Genomic DNA, 20,426 nt, shown 5'->3' on the forward strand with positions numbered 1-20,426 from the left:
GCAAAGCAACAGGGCCGGCTATGAATGAAGTCAATTCTGTTTTCCCTGACATTATCTTTCTGCAGTAGAAACAAGTAACCATGACGCTTCTGGTGCAACAATGTCCGTTAATTCATGACTAAGAACATTTATCAGCAAGTACGGCCCACACATGACCTCACCCATTGAACTGATCAAAGCTCCATCCTGGCATTTTCAGCCATTTCCTAAAAGGAGCTTCCATAAATATCATTTCAAAGTACCTGGCACACTCATCAGGGGAATCCTACTTAGAAAGAAGAAAAAAAAAAAAAAAGCGCAGTAAAACAGTCCAATATCCTTCAATGATTCAATCTATGTGGGCGCGCAAGATTACAGCCCTTTTAGACTCCAGTGCACTCCGAGATCTGGGCTGGGCACCTCTGGTTTCTAAACCGCTACGGCCAATCACCAAAATACAGAGCAAAATACAGGCATCAAACAGGGACCACACAGCTGTGAGCCAAGAACTGACCTATTAAAAGTCTTCATGAAGGGAAAGGCCTGGAGGGATTAGGAACTTTGGGCAAACTAAGTAGCAGTGGCAAATTGATAGGGATCTATAATTGGTAATAATGAGAATGCTTGGTCTCAAACTTTCCTTATAAGGTAAGCTATTGGTGCAGTAATCGGCTAGGAGTAATACCACAGATGGACGTAGGTTTTAGTGAGCAGCCTCTTATTTCACCCGCCTAATTTTTAAATAACCAGCTCAAGTTATGTTTGTGTTTGCTGATATATAGCCAAGTCCCCAATGTTTGCTCCGGAAGGTTGATGCAACTTTGACAGGAGGCTCTCTTTCCATTAGTCAGGGCTAGGGTTAGGGCATGAGGGACAATATATCGGCAAACTATTGTAACTGCAAATAATAGATGCCAGAATAACCATATTGCAAGAAGCTACCATACTGTTAATGTGAATTCTTCTATCTTTTTGACGGCCAAACATATGGTAAACGCATGGTAACTTAAAATGATGCAAAAGCTCACTTTATTGATCCTTTTACCCAATTTATTTTTTAAGGCTTGTATTTTTGTTCAATTTAATGGACCGAGCTGTGGTGAAATGACTTGGTGAAATATAACAATGTTGTTAGTGCATTATTCCAGACAGTATTTTGGTATTGCAGCTCTAAAGTGTATAAATTTAAACTATTGGGACAGAGAGAGAAGGAAAGGAAAGCAAAAACAGAAAGAGTTTAAAATAAAATCATAGTATATCAGTCAGCATTAACCCAGACATAAACTTGGACTAGTTAAACTTTATGAAGTAAATTGTTGCCTTGACTTAAATAACCACCATACAAATCCTGTGTCAGACTGACTGCTGCTACTCTGGAGATTAGATGAGCTTCCACTAAAACATCATGAGCAACAGGTACTTTAATAAAAAGAAAGAAGAACCATCTCTTCTTTGACAAGTGGATCAACAAAACAAGCCTTGGAGCCAACACATTATTTAAAAAAAAAAAACGCTTTTTGGCTTCACGATTTGTCCCATCAACATCACAACAGGGAAATCTATTTCCAGAGCGGTGTGTTTACATACGTTTAATGCGTCCAAGTTATCCCACGTTACGCAGCAGCTTTTCAGCACAATATTCACAGAAGCAAGTAGTTCCAAGTGACGATAGCCCCGAGTAACACTCCGCTGTCAGACTTCTGGCTGCTGCTAAAAATGGGCATGTCCCGACATTCCTCCAGGAAAATGCCACTAAACTCTTGACTGAAGTTTAGCGCTACTTTTTAAGGACAGCGAAGCCCACGCGGCTGCGCAGCACATTTACAAACGACGTCAATGCTAAAAAAGACTTACCTGGTAAATTTCATGGATGTTAAAGTTCCAAAAGTGTTTTTTCCCAAACTTTCAGCGTCTATCGATCTCCACACGGACGCATTCCCACTTGCTCCAGCAGCAGTGGTAGGCTACACACCAAGGTAGGTCCGCACTCCCGGGGCTGTGTGCTCCTCCTCCTCCTCCCCACGGCGTGAGGTCATCCGTGGGGCTGGGGCTGAGCATGGGGCTGAGCATGGGGCTGAGGCAGGGACAGAGTGACGCACCATCCTCTCTCTATCAGCCGGGTGACCCCACATCTCCCCACTCCCCTACCTCCAGTGCGCCATTCTCTGGGCACGCCACATGGACATGCCAGGATGCGCCACATACAGGGATAAGGACACGTGTAAAGGGGGGGAGTTAGTGAGTCATAGGCCTACTTGCATTTGAGAGTAGGCTATAAGAATAGAATAGAATAGTTACTTTCCAAATATCAAGGGAATACATCCCAGTACTCGATTACATTTTAGCTCCATATTCCATAACATTATTAAGAAACGTCGTTTAAAGTTGACCTGTTTTTCCTCCTAAAATAAAATATAGATTTAAAACGCCTTATGCCACAGTTCACACAAACACACGTGTCACATGATGCTGTATCTGCTCCTGCATTTGCCAAGTGAGTTCCTCATTAATGTTAGTGAGTTTATAACAGGTGTTTCAACAATCCTACTCTTCATTTTTGTAACTAGACGCCATAATTACACATAAATATAATGACAATGAATGTAAAAGTATTCAAAGTATTCAGAATACAGTAGTCTGTTGAACAAAGTAACAGAATACGTTACAAAATACATATTAAGGCAATTATTCAGTATTCAGTAACTAAATAGAATTTCAAAGTATTCTCTCCAACACTGTCAACAGCCATACTTATGACATTTATTTACTCTATTATTTTATTTAAGGGAGGTAATAAAGGCTGTAAAACAGGCTGTTTGGGCATTATTTAGTCCAATTGAGGCGGCTTAATACTGATGTGATTTTGATCCAGGTCCGGTGGTACTTGGAAGGTCAAACATTTTATCTGAAGTTACTTGATATCAAGAGTTTGAGTACCGATGTATGTACTACAATATCACACAGCCAATATGGTTGCTTTAGTTTATTGTGCATGCACCAGAGAAGCCCACACAGAAGACACCCAGCAAACTCCACAATGAAAGGCCTGGCATCAAACCTGAGACCTTATAGCAAGGGTCACAATCACAAACCTTTTTAGAGCTGGGGACTTTCAGATTTAAAGGCCAGCAGGTAAAAAAAAAAGATGTGTTTATCCCAAGAACTAAGATCTACAATCCCTACAATTGACCCTACATTGGGTATTAACCATATCATGTCATTCAAGCTCTAACAAATAGTGATTGATAAGAACAGAAATAAATTATGCAATGAACCAGATACATGAAAGTCAACTCTTTTTTTGTAGAACAAGACCCAAGGCCGGGATCCCCCGAAGGGCACCAGTGTGGACAGTAGGGTTGGTGATCCTTGCCTTATAGCGTGAGTGAAAGCAAATATATATATTTATTGCTTGTCAACATAGGTCAATATTAACCATGTTGAATAAATTGTGTCCAATATATTAGGTACAAAGAAACATTGTAGAAATAAAAAGTAACTTAAATTGCTGACAGATTAATGTTTGCTTGAACCTTCCTTAAATATTGACTTTATGGATGAAGTGGTTCATGGACAAGACACGTAGCCCATCTCACATAAAGTGCAATGGCACCACCTGGACTGGCTTCAGCATTAGTATGCTCCTCTGCCTCCATCATAACACTAGGAAGGACTGTGTTTATAATGCATGTCACTGCAGCCTGTCTTTTTGTAAGCAGACTAAATAACAATGAATTCAAGGTTGGTACATACACCAGGAGGGATATAAGGATATGAAAAACTAACAGTACACTCTGTGGCTCTCTCGCATTATTCAATAGTGTTTCAAGGAGACACTTTTTAAAAAAAATAATTTTCTCTACAAATGCATTGAGGAGTCTTTGCACATATACTGGGTACAATCCAGACCTCAGCGTTAAGAGATGGATTCATGGCTCTTAATATTGCTGAATGATGGAAAATGGAGCATGGTCTGGGATCATTTGCCTTTAAGACTCATATTTACCATGTCATATTGTCTACATGTCTATAATAACATTGTGACACCTTTCATACTGATGCTCCCAGTGTTGTCACAGCTCTGTAGACACTTGTTCATCTTATAATAACGTGTTGTTTTTGTTCATGTTTTACTTTCTCTGCATGCTGCTCAGGGATCATCCTGTTTTCACAAGCTTCTGTTGAAGGAAAGGTTCTCGCCACTGTGAACTACTGTAGGGACTGTATTGCTCTTTTGTTTTAAAGAAATGTTCAAGAGGAAGTGAGTATGGCGGTATTGTCAGAGGCAGATACACAGGTATATCTTTGAAAAAAAAAAAGTCACCAAAATGCACACCTTTGTTTGTAGTGTAAGCTAAGGCAGCTCAATGAGTGCTGAAAAGTACCTCAATAACCCTGCAATATATAGTGCTTGCACTTTCCAGTCTTTAGCTCCCCCATGAGGTAAGATGGTGATAATGCACTCACTCTCTCATTGACTCAATGCCTGGGAAATAATGGAGAGACTTGTGGCTTCTTTTTATTATGTTGCTATGGAAACACTCAACCATCTATTCTTCCATGTAGAAGCTCACCAGGGAACTGAGACCGTCTGCTTATGGTCATTTTTCTGAGTAAATATAACCTCACAGAAGCAAAGTAGCTCCTACACTTTGGACACCTAAAGCTTTTGTTTAAAAGCAACAAATGAAGGAGCATGTACATTTTAAATTGTTCTTTGTGGTCTAAATGTATTCCTGACATCCCAATTCTTCACAGGGATGAGTTTATTAGCATGTTTGACAACTTTCAGAACATGTCAGTATTTACTCAACAGGTCAGTGGGATTAATTGGAACATCTCAGGCCTGGACATGGCTAAAAATGGACAGACACTGGCAGTCAAATGAACTATGTCTGCAAGTGTACAGACAGACCACCAACTGCTGCTGCCCTCCTCACAAACGTCACCGAGGTCTTTGAACTCACCAAGAGGTCCCCGACCTCGGCACGCAGATGGTATCAAAGCCGTGAACCCACAACATGACCTTCATAAAGCATGTACAGACCAGCATACGGTGTATTGTGCGGATCAAAAACAAGCAGATATTGACCCAGAAAAGACAGATGGAAATGGCTTTGTGTGGTGAGGGAACTCCATAGGGACAAGTGCTCATAAATAGCCTGGCATGTCACAGCACATCCAAGACGTGACCTGCAGAGCGTCAAGATGTGGCAGACAAAATCAAAGGCAACATTTTTGACACTTATTTTCTCGTGTGGAAATCTAATGAAGAAAGTGTTTTTTTAGGTTGATGGACTCTATATGGATTTCTTTATCTGTATATTGTACAACCAGCTAGGAGCATTTTTATAGATTCTACCACAGATTTGATCTTGAGCTACACACATTTTTTGAGCAAGAAGAAGCCCATGTATGATTTCCTTTACGATATTCCATTTTTAATAATTTTTTTGATATTGGTGTAACACAACTCTAACTGCATCTCTATAAAAGTTTATTCCCCCTGAAAAATGCAACTGGCATGACGGTCAGAACACTCCTTTCCTATGAATGAAGTATAAGAGCAGTGTATCAGTAGCAGCTGTACAGCACTGTACCACCCACCTCAGTTTACTCTTATCCAAACACCAGGGACCAGACAAACCTGAAATTTAAACAAGTGTGATGGAAATTCTACCTCTTGAGACTTCCCTTGCTTTTTTGCTCCTGGCGTGTTTTGTTCATTTACAGACAGACAGACAAATAGTGTTGCCTCTGCACTCAAGTGACATTTTCCATGCAACTCCTTGGAATAAAAAAAAGCTTATGCTGACACCTAGTGGGCAAAGCGATGAACTGTTAACATGTAAAAAAAATAAAAAATAAAAGAGCAAAAATACATTGTCAAGATACATTGCATTTTTTTATTATAAGTGCCAAGCAACAAGCATTACTTATGTGAAAACATCCAAAACTTCCCTTTACAAAACCCCAGTCTACACATGATCCCCCAAACACATACCACAACGTTGCCCCATCATCTTTTATCAAATATCTACAGGAATGTCTCATAATAACAGAGATACTTCAAAAAATCCAGAGTATAGTGTAAACAAGCACTGCCTCAAATTGCCGTCTATCAAAGCAAACACTAAGAACATGAAAGCGTTCTCCTGCCCCCACCTGGTGCAGGAGACTTCCTGTTTGTCTCCCACATATGGGTTAATATATCTGCCTACGGGGCAGTTCTAAAACATGCAGCTTTAAAACTTCCTTGGCTGCTGGATGAAGTAGGCCCTGGGACAGTGGGGCTTCTCCACAGCGGGGCGGACTCTGCTGTGCCGCACGCTCACTGGGGTTTCAGGGAAGTCATGGCTGAGCTGGAGAGAGAATACGGTTCAACCAGTTTCTCAAGTTGCAATTATTGAACAATAGAAATGGGGACAGTTTGTTTACCTTGTCAAGAGTGCCGGACAGGAGAAGGTTGACTTGGGTAATTCTGTTGGGGGCTGTAGAGGGCCTGCTGCAAGATGAAGTTTAGCAGTGAGATCATGGTTGTATAGAGGGTATGCAGGTGATGTCACAGCACCAAAGTCAACATTTTTATTTCTTTGGACACTATGACAGGAAAATGGGGGATTCTGTTTAAAACGCAAAGAGCGCTGCTTACCCTCTGTAGCTTTCCTAAAAGCTTCCGTGCAGAAAATAAGTCTATAGTTTTAAACTTAACTTTTAGAGACGACACGCAAACGCTGGCAAAAATGCAAAGTCACTGGAAAGTAACCCTCTGCTAGTATCGCTACAATACAACATGTTTACAGGGTCCCAAACAAATATAATGAACATTATCTAAACAAAAAAACAACACCCATGAGAGTCACATGAAAGACTGCATTTGTTACTTTGCAGGCATTAATTGTGGGTTAAAAAAAAAAAAATCATAAAATTGTGTGATTTACCTTGTATTATGCATTGTAAGCAAATAATCACACATACCTTTGCTTTTCAGCCTTCTTTGCATCCTTCTCTGGAGTGCCGCTGTCCTCTATGCTTTTCTTGGCCACACGCTTGCCTCCAGCCTTCACTGTTAAAAACAAATGAAACTTAAATATTTCTAAAATGGAAAACCAAAAGGGCCTTTCTGAAAATCTCCCAAAACCTATAATTCTGAGAAAAACCACATGGGGAAGATAATTGCTTCAAGAAGCTGCAAATGTACACAGTGTCCCAAGTGTTTTTGTTATTGTGGGCTGAGTCACTCAGTGTTTGGGATCTCAATGTAACTGACCTACATAATGCTTAAAAAAGCCTCTTATAGCCATGTGTTAGGAGGGGCATGAAAACAAACACTGCACAGGCTAAAAACGTTAAAGCAAATAAACACTTGTACAGTAGCCACATGTGGGGATGGATGAGTAGGAAGCATTACACAACAGATTGATTGATTTGTTTAACATTCAGTTTGGATTGGATTGAATGGAAAAAACTTCAAATGTGTAAAAAAAAAAAAAAAAATATTTTGCCCCTTAATTCATGACATTGTCGTTTATGTCAGTACTTGAATCCTCGTGCAACAGGCCTACATTTTTAATAAGAATACAATTTTATTCCAATTTCGCATTAAAAAAAAAACACACAAAAAATCTGTGCCAAAGGACAGACTCCAAAATCCGCAAAAATGTCGAAATAATACACCAGATGAGACATGCACCTAATTGCACAAGAATTGAAAATAAATTCTTTGGAGAGAACTGAGGACTGTGTGTACTTCGGATGTTTAACCCTTCAATGGATCCCTTGCGCAATACAACAAAAGGTGCAAAAATGAGAGCATACGCATTTATGAACTCAAGAAGAACAACATGTGCAAATTCCGCATCGTTATGTAAATAAAACGAGTAAGGAATGAAGTAAACCCGCAGAGAACACCGTGTTACGCTGGGGGAGTCTGGGGTACGCCACGCTCTGCAAAAGCTGGCACTTTGTCGAGAACAAAACCCGTGGCTTTGCATCGACGTAGCGTAGATTTAAGCATTGTTAACAAAGAAATGATGTTACCTGCGGGAGGATGGCCAGCTTTCAGCTCAGTGGGCGCCTTCCCGGTGGATCTAGAGACTTGTTGGACCATTTTGGAACTTCAGGTTGTAAAACGATGCAGAGAAAAACAAACCTCGCTGAAGCTGCTGATCGCCCACTCCGTTGTTTTATGCCCCAAACGCGTCATGACGTCAGAGGGCACAGGAAGCATGCGTCGGGAAACGCCCACCTCTGTTGTTATTGTACTTCAACGATCGTGCGGCAAATAGTTTGCATCCAGATTAAATATAGCAAAGCCTGCAGAGGAAGTCAAATCAAATATATAACAAGCCCTGCTGACTTAACTGAATAACAGTTCACAAACATGACACATAATAAGCGGCGCTTCATGGTGACTGAGTTGAGACTGAAACTGTATTGCCTGTGTATTGATAAAACATATATTTTTGATTCACTTACGCACATAAAAAAAAATACTATGTATACAAATACTGTTCCAAGTTTCTCTTTTCAAATTACTTCCTAGATATGGGGCAACAGATTTCATTGTACAAAAAAAGTTTAGTGACAAAGAGCTTAACTGTCTTTTTATTTTTTATATCGATCAATCTAAATATTTGGGGAATTGATAAAGATCAAACACTACAAATTCACAGACTACAATGCAAATGCAAAGAAATCTTTCTTTACAGCAAAGCACCCAAGAGATTTGTGTGGTCATTAGGAGGGAGCTTCATAAGAGCCACTACTCTGTGCATTCATATTTTTGAGACAATTTCGAGACATTGAAATGTTATTACTCTTTTTTTCCTGGTAGGGGAGGGGGCAAGAACATGACTGAAAGATATTTGGACAAACGCTCATTTTATCAAATACTTTTATATACTTATAAATATTTCACAATATTTACAGCTAAATATTTTTTTGCTTTCATTCTCATTCTTACCGCGCAACAAGTCAGAGGATTCAATACCAGTGTAAAAAATAACTCTCATCTCATCTCTACAAAATCTTTTCCTGGTGTGGCAGCTGGTTCTCTCTTCTGAATCGATGCCCTCGCCAGCAGATCTTCTATATCATCTGATGTCAGGCTTGTCTGTGTGGAACTGTTTACAAGTGTTGGAGCAGAAGTCTGAACGTGATCATAATCAGCAGGTTGTCAGATTTCATGGGTTTTCTTCTTCAGCTCACTCAACTCTCAAACATGTTTAAAAAAAAAAATTAGATCAAGATAGCATGTACAAACAAGGAAGATTATTACAACATTTCTCATGATGATCAAATAAATCAACCTGTCCTTAACATGGTGATTCAAGTGATTCAAGTATTAGTACATATTTTACCCAATATCACTGTGTGTCTGAATGGAAAATGTTATGAATCCTACAGTTTGATGTTGTGTAAAGCATCTCGGATAAACATCTTGACAAAACGAAGTCTAAAGTCTGTATAGAGTTTATTTATTTTAACTTTTTATGCTCTAGGTTTGATTGTGTATGCTTGCTGGCTAAGGTAATAGCTTCTGATAACTTGAATGCATCTCCTACTGTAACAGCATAACACATCACAAAATGAATATATTTTTGATACTTAGGTACTTCCTACATAATTTTCCCTTATGAGCCCCAACTTCAGGAAGCTCATCATTGTCTGCTTTCCACAGGCACAGGCTGGTTAGATATCCCATCAGGGTCATTGTCATTGTCATCTATCATTGCATATGTTCTTCTGCTGCTATGTGGATTTAAAGAGGGGGTATTATGCTTTTTTCAATCACATAGCACCAGTCTATAGCACACTACAATGATGACGAAACCTTCTGTTGGTCTGTAAATGCAGTAAATTAGAATAACTGCCTTGTATAAAATTGCTCTCTCAAAATGGCAGTAGTGAATGTCTTGAAATAGGCCTCTGTCTCTTTAAGAACCTCTGACCCTTTCCGACACGCCCCCTCCACACGCTGTCTGTGGCATCAGTGGGGAGGGGGTTCTGCTGAGGAGCAGTGGTTGGTTACTCGGCTGGTGACGAAAGCTCGGAGGCGTCTCCAGGAGGTGGGGGCGTTCCTAGGAGGACTCAGGCCAACCTGTCCCTAAATGGCTGCCATCAGAGTTTTTACAGATTACTCAAGAATATGTGAATGTGCCAAGGCAACACTTCAGGCATGTTTTTAATGGGGAATGACATAATAACATGATGTAAAGCTTGAAAAAGTCGATTTTGCATAATACCCCCCTTTAAGGGTTTACCCCAGTTATTCCAAGCAAAATATTTTGGATCAGAGGTTGACGTTTTATCAGTTCTAATGGACTCCTGATCAAAATGTCTCGAACACAAGCGGGTTCGTCTGTCAATATCAAAAACATCTACGCCACCAGAAGAGTCCCTTCCACCCCTCCTCACGAGGCGCTTCCACCTGCTGACGTCTGTGGGATTTTTCGGCCACTTGACCCACCACACGCGCGACATCCATGGATAACGAATCCGTTTCTTACCACTGTCAGATCTACAATGAGCGGCGGCACACCTGCTGAAGCCCATGAGAAAAGCAGATTAAACAGAAAATAACAATGAAAACACTTGTGTGGTTCGAGAAAACGCACTGCCAGACAGATTCGGAAGTTGAGATGAAGACCATTACCCATCATGCAACACAATAATCAGTCGCTCCCCCCAGCAGCGGATGAGATTGTGGGCAGAGCATAATGGGAGAGCAGCAGCACACCCACATTAAAAAGTGAATTGGCGACACCTGGTGCGCTGCAACAAGAACCGCTGAAATCAGAATCTCATCATAGCCTACATCAGTGCGCCCCCCTGGTGGACCTCAGAGGTACTGCAGGGGAGGCACAAAGAAGTACACTGAAAAACATAGATTTTGATAGAAATGTAATGTATGTGTTTGTATTTGTGAAGTCTTTGCTATTTGTTACTTGTTATTACATGCTGTAAAAAAGCCCCTCCTGAAACCGCCACCTTAACTTGCTGGAGGGGTTTGAGTACCCGAATGATCCTGGGGGCTATGTTGTCGGGGGCTTTGTGCCCCTGGTAGGGTCTCCCCTGGCAAACTGGTCCTAGGTGACGGGTCAGACCAAAGAGCGGGTCAGAAGCCTCTTATAAAAGACCAACAGGCCCAGTTTGAATGAGGCCGTCCTTCTGTGGACCCACCACCTGCAGGAGGAGCCATAAGGGGCTGGTGCAATGTGATTTGGGCAGCTCCCACGACCTGGCACAGACAAGTGGAAGAAAAAATGGATGGATGCTGTAAAACATGACAATTTCATTTGCAAAGAGTGAATTATTCTGTAATTACGGGGGCCCTCGTGGGATCTCGTGTTCGATAAGGGAAGCCAGGACTTCGGGAATGTCTGGCCTACATTGTCTGGTCTATAATGGCCTACTTGACTTGAGTAACATTTTGACATAGCCTAAGCTACGTCTTGGATTAGGCCTGTTGAATAAGCCTACCATTTCTCAAAAAAAAAAAAAAAAGTGCCACGTGCCTTTAGGTTTTTAGGGATTGAAAGAGAAAGTAAAAGGAAAATCCACAGCACTCTTTGTTGATCAGAATTTTTACATTCTTATGGGCTAATGAGGCTTAATTCAAAAGCATTGCTCGCATCTTTGGCTACCACAATCATTTCTCAAGAAGTGAATTCCAACAACTCCCTCCCTCTTTTATAGGAAGGGTAAAAATCCTAGGTAGCTACTTAGGATATGCAGAGCACTTAGTGTACTTTTTACTTTTTACTAATGCTAATTTAAAGAGGTGGGAGTAAGTCACAATACGTAATGGTAATGACATAGTAACATGATGCTTGAAAAAGTCGATTTTGCATAATACCCCCCCCCCCCCCTTTAATAAAATGTTTATCAAATATGAAAATGTAAAATGCCGACCACGGCCAACGGATGTGACGACATCGCGATCGCTCGTATTGATTGTTGAAGATCCTACAGACAGTTATATGAAGATGAAAAAGACCCATGTTCCCGGGGCGTTGGGAATTAATGTCTCTTTATGTTGAATTGTGCAAGAAACATGGTCCTGAGCTGTGAGAGGCCCCAGTGGTCAAGTCAGCCCCACGGGGATGGAGGCAGGCTCTTAGATACTGCCAGCTGATGGAGGCCCTGGTGAACTCCCCAGATCCTCACCCCATCAGAGTGCAGGGCAAGAAACCTTTTTGTGTCCCTGTTGGCAGCTTATGCCATGTTCCAGTTACATGTCCACAAATACCTATACAGCCAATTGACCTGTTTGTAGAGCCTCTTGGACCAGAGGAGGACAGTCTACCTGAGGGGTTGTTGGTGTCTCCTTCTTTAGTGAAGGCAGAAAGGGGAAAGGCATTTGTTCCCATTACTAATGTGGGTAAAACTGATGTATGGTTGACATCCCGTAGAGTTATAGCTACGGTACAAACTGCTACTGTTGTGTCATCTGATTCTCATATTCAGGTCGTACTGCAATTGTTTCTAGTCAGGAGGTTACAGTAGATAAGCCAAGGGAATTGGGTTTACCTGAATTCGAAAACCTGCAGCAAGTGGAGAAACAAGCTGGAGATTTGCTAAACAAATACAAAAATGTGTTTACCAGGGATGATCTTGATGTGGGGAGTACTAACTTGATAACACATGAGATCCCATTAGTGGATGAAACTCCTGTACGGCAGCCATATAGACGTATCCCTCCCTCCCAGTATGAGTTGGTACGGTCTCATATTCAGCAGCTTCTACAGAGCCAAATCATTCGGGAAAGCTGTAGTCCATACGCATCACCTATTGTCCTAGTACTGAAGAAGGATGGCACGTTACGTATGTATGTGGATTACAGACAGTTAAATGCCAAAACAAGGAAGGATGAGTTTCCCTTACCTAGAATTGATGAATCTCTGGATGTGTTGGCTGGGGCCCAGTGGTTTACAACTGGCGCCTTTTTGGAGATTGCAGTTTCCAGTCGGTACTGCTCTATTTAGATGATGTTATTGTTTTTTCATCCTCTGTTGAGCAACACCTCCAACGCCTGGACCAAGTTCTTTCTTGTCTAGAAACTCAGGGGTTGAAAGTGAAACTGTCAAAATGTCAGTTTTATTCAAAGGCAGGTCAAGTACCTGGGCCATGAGGTGTACGCTGAGGGAGTTTCCACTGACCCAGACAAGGTAGCGGCGGTGCGGGATTGGAAATGTCCTATTAAACAGGCAGAAGTCCGGTCGTTTCTAGGTTTTGCAAGCTATTATAGGAGATTTATTGGAGGGTTTTCTAGCATGGCTGCTCCTTTAAATCGTTTGATTGCTAGGATCCTCCCTCCTGGTAAAAAGGGCAAAACACCTAAAAGACCCCTGAGAGAATTTTGGGATTCTGAGTGTGAGCAGAGTTTACGACTTTGGTTTGTGAAAGAGCTCTTGGATGCTCCACAACACTACTGGCAAAATATTCATTGGACTGATTAACCCAAAGTTGAATTTTTTGCGTGGAACTCACAACGTCATGTGTGGAGGAAAAATGGAACAGCACATCAACATCAAAACCCTATCCTCAGTAGGAAGTTGATATAATTTAATAAAATTGACACTCACAACAGCATGGAATGAGTAAGTGAGCCCCTGTATCAAATAGCTGGCTGATCCTTGTTCTGCAGCAATAAATGCTTTTCTGTAGTTGCAGATTAGACGCTCACAACGATCAGGATGAATCTTGGACCATTTTTGTTTTTTGTTTGTATACTTTATTGTATAAATTTGTCCTCTGCATTTAACCCATCCTTCGATGCCGCTGGGGCAACCCGTAAGGAGCAGTGGTCGACGGCAGTGCCGCACCCGGGGACCCATCTCCATGATGTAGAGCCAGGCTGATGGTCAGAATCACCTGGGTGGAGGATTCACCTATTGCCTATTTTAGTGGTAGCAGAAACCAGAGTACCCGGAGGAAACCTACGCAGACACGGGGAGAACATGGAAACTCCACACAGAAAGACCCAGTCCTGGTAGGAATTGAACCAGGGACCTTCTAGCTGTGAAGCAGAGGCGCTAACCGCTGCGCTACCGTACCGCCCGAACCCGACAACTCCTCATCCCAAAACTGCTGCAGTTCAGTGAGATTCAGGGGGTGTACTTACTTCTTTTGGGCAGCACGGTAGTGTAGCGGTTAGTGCTCGTGCTTCACAGCAAGAAGGTCCCGGGTTCGATTCCCACCAGGACGGGGCCTTTCTGTGTGGAGTTTGCATGTTCTCCCCGTGTCTGCGTAGGTTTCCTCCAGGTACTCCGGTTTCCCCTACCACTAAAACATGCACAATAGGTTCCCCTCTGGGGCCAGGACTCCCCTGAAAAAGAGATTCTTAATCTCAGTGGGACTATCCTGGTTGAATAAAGGTCAATACAAAAAAAAAAAATTCTTCCCACTGTATAGGGGTTTATAAAATCATAAAGAAATTCTTATCTTCTCATTTTCATAAGGGAAATTATGAGTAAATGCAACTGTTCCGCCCGAACCCTTTCTTCTTTCTTCTTCTTCTGGTTCTTCTCTTGTCATCGATAAACCTAGAAGCACAACATTTCTTAATGAGTACACTGTGCAATAAGCCAAAAGAATCAAACATTGGCTCAAGAGTGTTATATCACGCATTCTCGTTGGCCCAGGTAACAGCTGAGGTAAGCACTGTCTGCGATTACAGTACTGCCCCCACTGGGCTGTGACCTGGTCAAACAGCGCCTTGCTAGTTAAAGGGATATTTCAGGATTTTTGACATAGGGCCTCACTTCCTAGTTATCCAGAGTGTTGCTAATTTCTGGAGAGATTTTTTTTGTAATTCATGCAGTTCCTATATTTGAAGAGTTTCGTGGCGCTAGGCTAGTGCAAGGCTAGCGCATTTCCACTATATCAGCTAGCCTGCATTAAAAACAGTCTGACCCACTCCACGAGGTCAGTTATATTCCAAAAATTATTCTATCTACACAAACATTTATATCGTTATAAATGATTTGCCTCAGGTGCACTGTGGAGTGGGTCAAACTGTTTTTAATGCAGGCTAGCTGATATCATAGAAATGCACTTGCCAAAGTACATTTACAAAAAAATATCTCCAGAAACACTCAGCAACACTCTGCATAACTAGGAAAAGAGGCCCTATGTCAAAAATCCTGAAATATCCCTTTAAAGTCCAAAAAAGGTTAATTTGGTCTTCAAGAGATCATATTTTAAAGGAGCGTTATGTAACTCTTAATGTTACGGCTTATAGGTGGTTAGCATGCCGCCCTTACTTTCATCACAGTGACGCTTCAAGATCAATTGTTTTTTAGGGTTTTCTGGTAGGTTTTCTCTGCTGATGGATTGTGGAGGACCGTGGCTGCCAAAACAATAAATATATCTATAAATAAACACATAAATAAATAAATAAAATAAAGATCAAATGTGCAAAGAAATGCATGCATTTATTATAATAAGTGCATTTATTTATTTATATATGTATTTATTTATATACTTAGTTTGTATTTATTTCTGTATTTGTATATTTATTTATTTTTGTATATATTTATTTATTTATGTGTTTATTTATTTATTTCTGTCTTTTTTTTTCTGTATTTATTTATTTATTTATTTCTGTATTTATTTTGATATTTCTCTTAATGTATGCAAATCATGGGGTGGGTCTTGAGGCCGCTGCTGTAAGCTCATTGGTTAATCTTTCTTCATGCACACAGACTGATTTCAGACGCCTGCTTCAGTCTATTGACAGTGGCACAGATAGTAGAGCGGGTCATCTTGTGACCAGCGGTTCAAATCCTGCAGGGGCGCACTGTCGTCGTGTCCTTGAGCAAGACACTTCACCTGCCTTGCCCCCAGTGTCTGCATACATTGGTGTATGAATGAGTGCGTGAATGGGTGAGCAGATCCTTGCTGGAAAGCTCTTTGAGTGTACAAAGGCGTCAATGGTGCAGTGGCATGTGGCCTATTCCTTTAAGCATGCGTTAAATCCAGACAATCTACCAGAAACCCCCAAAACAACTGATCCCAGTGTCTGTGTAGGCCCTCAGTCGAACAGGTTTTTGAGTCATCTTCTGTTCTCTGTAGTTGAAGTGTCGAACGTTTCGACTCTCATCCAAAACTTCGTCAGTGCACTCAGGTTTAGTTCAGCTCGCAGTCCTGATAAAGACCAAGGGGAGGAGTTCAGCTTCCTGCAACAAAGACCCCTTTGGTCTTTATCTGGACTGCGAGCTGAACTGAACCTTAGTGCACTGACGATGTTTTGGATGAGAGTCGAAATGACTCACACCACAGAGTACAGAAGATGACTCAAGAATCTTCATTGAAAACTCTTCCCAGTGCATCCTAGAAGCCATTGTGATGAAAAGTAAAGGCGCTGTGCTAACCACCCACACAGCCACTAGTTACAAGTTACAAAAACGTGCCTTTAAGTGTCTTTTTTGTAATTAGAGGAATGTGGTTTTTCATACCTGACCGTTTCAACCGAATGGTGAAAACTGTCGGGAGTGAAAAAAAACATTGCTCTGATGACGCCGCTGTGAATTCAAACTGAGAGATTTGAATTCACAGCGGATTGCTATTAACAAAATGGCTCATGGCATTGTTAATCCAGGTGTGACCACCACATGAGATGAACAAGCTTCAGGTGTCGTTATATTCCAGGAGTCTGTGTCGTCGTCATCGTCCACGGCGTTCCGGCAGGAAAAGCGCTTTTTCACCCAGGACCACACCCGCCGGAGATAATTCTTCTTCTTCTTCTTCTCCTTCCCCTTCTTCTCCTCTTCTACTTTTTCTTTCATTATCAATAAACCTAGAAGCACACAAACAAAACATTTCTTAAAGTACACTGTGCAATAAGCCAAAACAAACAAACAAACAAAAAAGCCTGCACTGAATTTGAGAATTATCAGATGGTAAATTAATGTATGACCCAATACATTGATTTAACGTCACAAACCCTACAGAACTGCGTGTTATTTATAAATATTTGGAAACGTTAGCAAAAGCGAATTAACCCCCGTTGCCAATCCTTACAAAATATTTGACGTTTTTCTGGCAGTGACTTTTTGTGGGGCGGGACAGGCAGGGGATTTTGTATTCAAACATGAACAGATGTGAACAAAACGTACCTTTAAGTGGAACACAGTGATCGTTGCCGTCACCGCTGTTGTTGTTGTTTGTTTCTGTTGAGGACCGCTTAGAAGTCTGTGGTTCACTCGTTCCCATCTCACCAGACAAGCCACTGCAATACACAAAAGCACGCACAAAGTTAGTATAAAGTGGAACATTTGGAGCACATTCGTTTCTAACCCAGTACTTTAAATTGCGAATTATGGACTTTTGTTATCACGCGATGGGTGACTTCAAAGCGGCAATACTTTCAATACCTGAAAAAGTGGTTGAAAGATGGCCAGATTTGTGATCATTAACACAAAATTTTTCTTTTTAAACTGTGAAAAACTGTAAATAATAGTAATTGTAATTGTAAATATTGTAATTATTGCGTTTGAATGTTTGTTGAGGTGATCCTTGCCGGTGTGTTATCCGTACTGTATATTGTGAATAGACTCAAGTAAGAATGCTCATTGGCCACTGTATAAACCTGCTGTCATTTTGCCTCTGCCCAGAAACTACAGAAAATTAGCTTGTAGCTATGTCTGGTCTAAATAAATAAATAAATAGATTTCAAAATTCAGATGCTTTTACATTTTACTCAAAATATGTTTGAAATACTTCGACTTTTGTCTGTCATGAAGCAGATTTTTGGACCTGGTTCATGGTTAAAGTCTATTGCAATTACTGGGACAATCTGCGCCAAAAAAAACAAAAACAAAAAACATATTGACTGAGCTAAGCAGCAATATCTCAATGGAGAGGAGGCAAGCAGGCTGTTTTTCCATTGCTTTTTTCTTAAACACCTATATAAAAGCATAAAGTTACTGTTAACTTAATGAATTTACTGGCCGAAATGTTGCGCAGCACTACCTTAACGCAACCTACAAGCAACCGCCACCGTCTCCACTTTTACCTATTTTGCCTAGCTACAGATTCATGATATGTAGTTAGGCATATCTACACAATATGTAAATCCAATCCCGTTGTTGTTCTATGTCAATTGCTGTCGTCTACCATATTTAACCTCTTATTTTTTATCTTATTTATTTTAATATCCTTATGCATGCCCCTAAAGCCTTATAGTTAAAAGTTTTATAGCTTATTTTTATCTAAACTCTGTGTCATATGTTTTTATGTTTAATGTTACACGTCTCACCGAGAAAAAAATCCTTACAAACAATGGTAATAAAAACTATTCTGATTCTGAGGATAGATCCGTGTTCTTACCTTCCATAGGGGAAGAAGCGGTGGAGGCGCGGGACAGTGTGTCCCAGTGGGATGCGCTCGTCCAGGGTGACACCCTTTGTACTATCCAGGGAGAACAGGGTGTTGTCGATTCGGTCCGGGAACACCTGGACTGTCTCTGGTGGAACCAGCTCGTGCTCCACTCTCGACAGTTCACTGAAGAAAAAAAACACACAAGAACACGGTGGTTACGACACTAAAATTCACATAAATGTTTTTAAAGCTACACATCAAATAATCATAAAGGTTTATCTTATCTTATCTTATCTTATCAATACGTGCTCCTAATAATCAGCAAGCCACCGACAATGCTTTGCGACTTTAGTGACACATTATTGCAGAAGAAAACCCCCAAAGTTTGTATTTCATTACATTTACTGAATAAAATGTTTTTATTACTAATATTTTCCACAATTTCTCCCAATTTTATAAAAATTTTTTTTTTTGCCACGTTTTCTCCCAATTTTCCTAAATTTTTTCCAAAATTATTCCCCCATTTTTCCCAAATTATTCCCCATTTATCATGCATATTTTACAAATATTGTTCGGTTCCCTGGTTATAGATGACAAATGTCTAGTATCATTCAGACATCGGTATCGCAAACCAAATATCGTTAAAGTACTGGTATTGATGAAAAGGCAACGGTGCCCAGCCCTAGTTGAAATCACGACTTTAAGGAGAGTTCTAGGCTTTTTTTCCAAATTGGAGAACAGAGATTTAACAGTTACAGTGGGGCAAAAAAAGCATTTGGTCAGTTCCCCATTGACTTCCTATTGGATTTATTTTGAGGCCATATAGAAATATTAACACAAATAACACATGAAAGAAAATTAAGGGGGGACTATACAGAGTTTAAAAATGTTAAAACTAGACTAAAACTAAGGATTTTCCTCCCCTACATGTACAGCCATGTCCTAATGTGTAGAATGAGCTCAGCCATATTCACCACAAATGCCTCTAAAATCCTGCACTGTCACTCAAAAAGTTGTTACTCTGGGTCCGAAGTGCCGTCATGCACAAGCTTCATATAGAGACTGCAGTTACGCGGAAGACCTGAGGTGGCAGTAATGAGTATAAAAATCAACAACTTGCATCTAGTCCCTTTAAGACCCATGCACTAAAAAAAATTTAGCTGTTTGGTTAAATCTAATGCTCTTAAGGCGTTAAATTTGGCATGATCAAATTGAATGCTGTTTTCATGATTTAAGATTCTACGGCAGAAAATGTTGCTCTCATATGTAGACCAAGACTTACGTGATGCACGGCACTCGCGGGGTGTCCTCGGGTCGGGCTGCTTTGACCTGCTGCAGTCGGGGCTCACTCTCCTCCTCGTCTTCGCTGTCTCCGCTGTCGGAACTGCAAGGAGAAACAGACACGCTTTAGTCATTTTTGTTAACACGGCTTAAAACAAAGATACTCGATAACTTAGTAATTAGCACAAGTTGCGTAGTTACATTTCCTGGGTCTGAAATTTGAGGTAACAGTAATATCAGTTAGTAACAGTAAGTAATATCGAATAATATTTTTTTTCTTAAGTCCCTCTCTTTGCTGATTTCAGAGACTAATCAGAAACACTTTGACCAATGAGACGAGCTTTCCTGAGAGGCATTTATATCATTTTCCCCTCACACTGTGCATCCCGTACCAGTCTTCCATGAAGAAGCGGTGTTGCAGAATCTGGCTAGGCTTGATCCTTTTCGCTGGGTCGACTTGGAACATTTTACTCAAGAGGTCCACACAGTCGTCGTGATATAAGTTGCCACACATGCCGGCGAGGACTCTCTTCTGTTTTTCGACAAACAGAAACAAAAGCGCGATTAGAAAAAGGCACCGTTAATACATTTGTTAAAAAAATATATAGGCCCGACCTACCTCTACAAGACACTTCAACGACTTGAACTTTTCAGTTTCGTACAAGCTTAAGCAATGGGGCTCCATTCCCAGGCTCTCGGTGTATTCTTCGTCAGTCTGGAAAGGGGTAAAAAAGAGGTAAAAATGAGTGTAGCTGCTTGTAAATAAACAAAATGATTGAATTGTGGTTTGAGTCAACACTTACCATTAGTCTCCAGCTGTCTGCAGTCTTCTTGAAGAA

General features: G+C 40.9%; 2 protein-coding genes across 5 annotated transcripts in view; both read right to left on the minus strand.

Annotated features, from left to right (window-relative positions):
• LOC306967699 (protein TANC1-like) overlaps nucleotides 1-1,984 on the minus strand; it is a gene marked incomplete at its 3' end in the record, with an annotated part of 145,870 nt that extends 143,886 nt beyond the window's left edge. For 2 of the 4 annotated variants that reach the window (XR_013793202.1, XM_079562820.1), the window contains exon 1: nucleotides 1,834-1,984. The remainder of the gene's footprint in view (nucleotides 1-1,833) is intronic. The other 2 variants (XM_079562818.1, XM_079562817.1) reach the window with 1 other exon arrangement.
• Nucleotides 1,985-5,866: 3,882 nt separating this feature from the next.
• Nucleotides 5,867-8,180, minus strand: dap1b (death associated protein 1b). The gene is made up of 4 exons (XM_079563783.1): nucleotides 8,020-8,180; nucleotides 6,958-7,045; nucleotides 6,418-6,484; nucleotides 5,867-6,341 (listed from the first exon to the last, which is right to left on the minus strand). The coding sequence occupies exons 1-4, from the start codon at nucleotides 8,087-8,089 to the stop codon at nucleotides 6,225-6,227; spliced, it is 342 nt and encodes a 113-aa protein (XP_079419909.1). The 5' UTR covers nucleotides 8,090-8,180; the 3' UTR covers nucleotides 5,867-6,224.
• Nucleotides 8,181-20,426: the final 12,246 nt, after the last annotated feature.

The sequence above is a fragment of the Gobius niger genome, assembly GCF_951799975.1.
Source record: "Gobius niger genome assembly, chromosome: 9".
In the NCBI taxonomy this organism is placed as follows: Eukaryota; Metazoa; Chordata; class Actinopteri; order Gobiiformes; family Gobiidae; genus Gobius; species Gobius niger.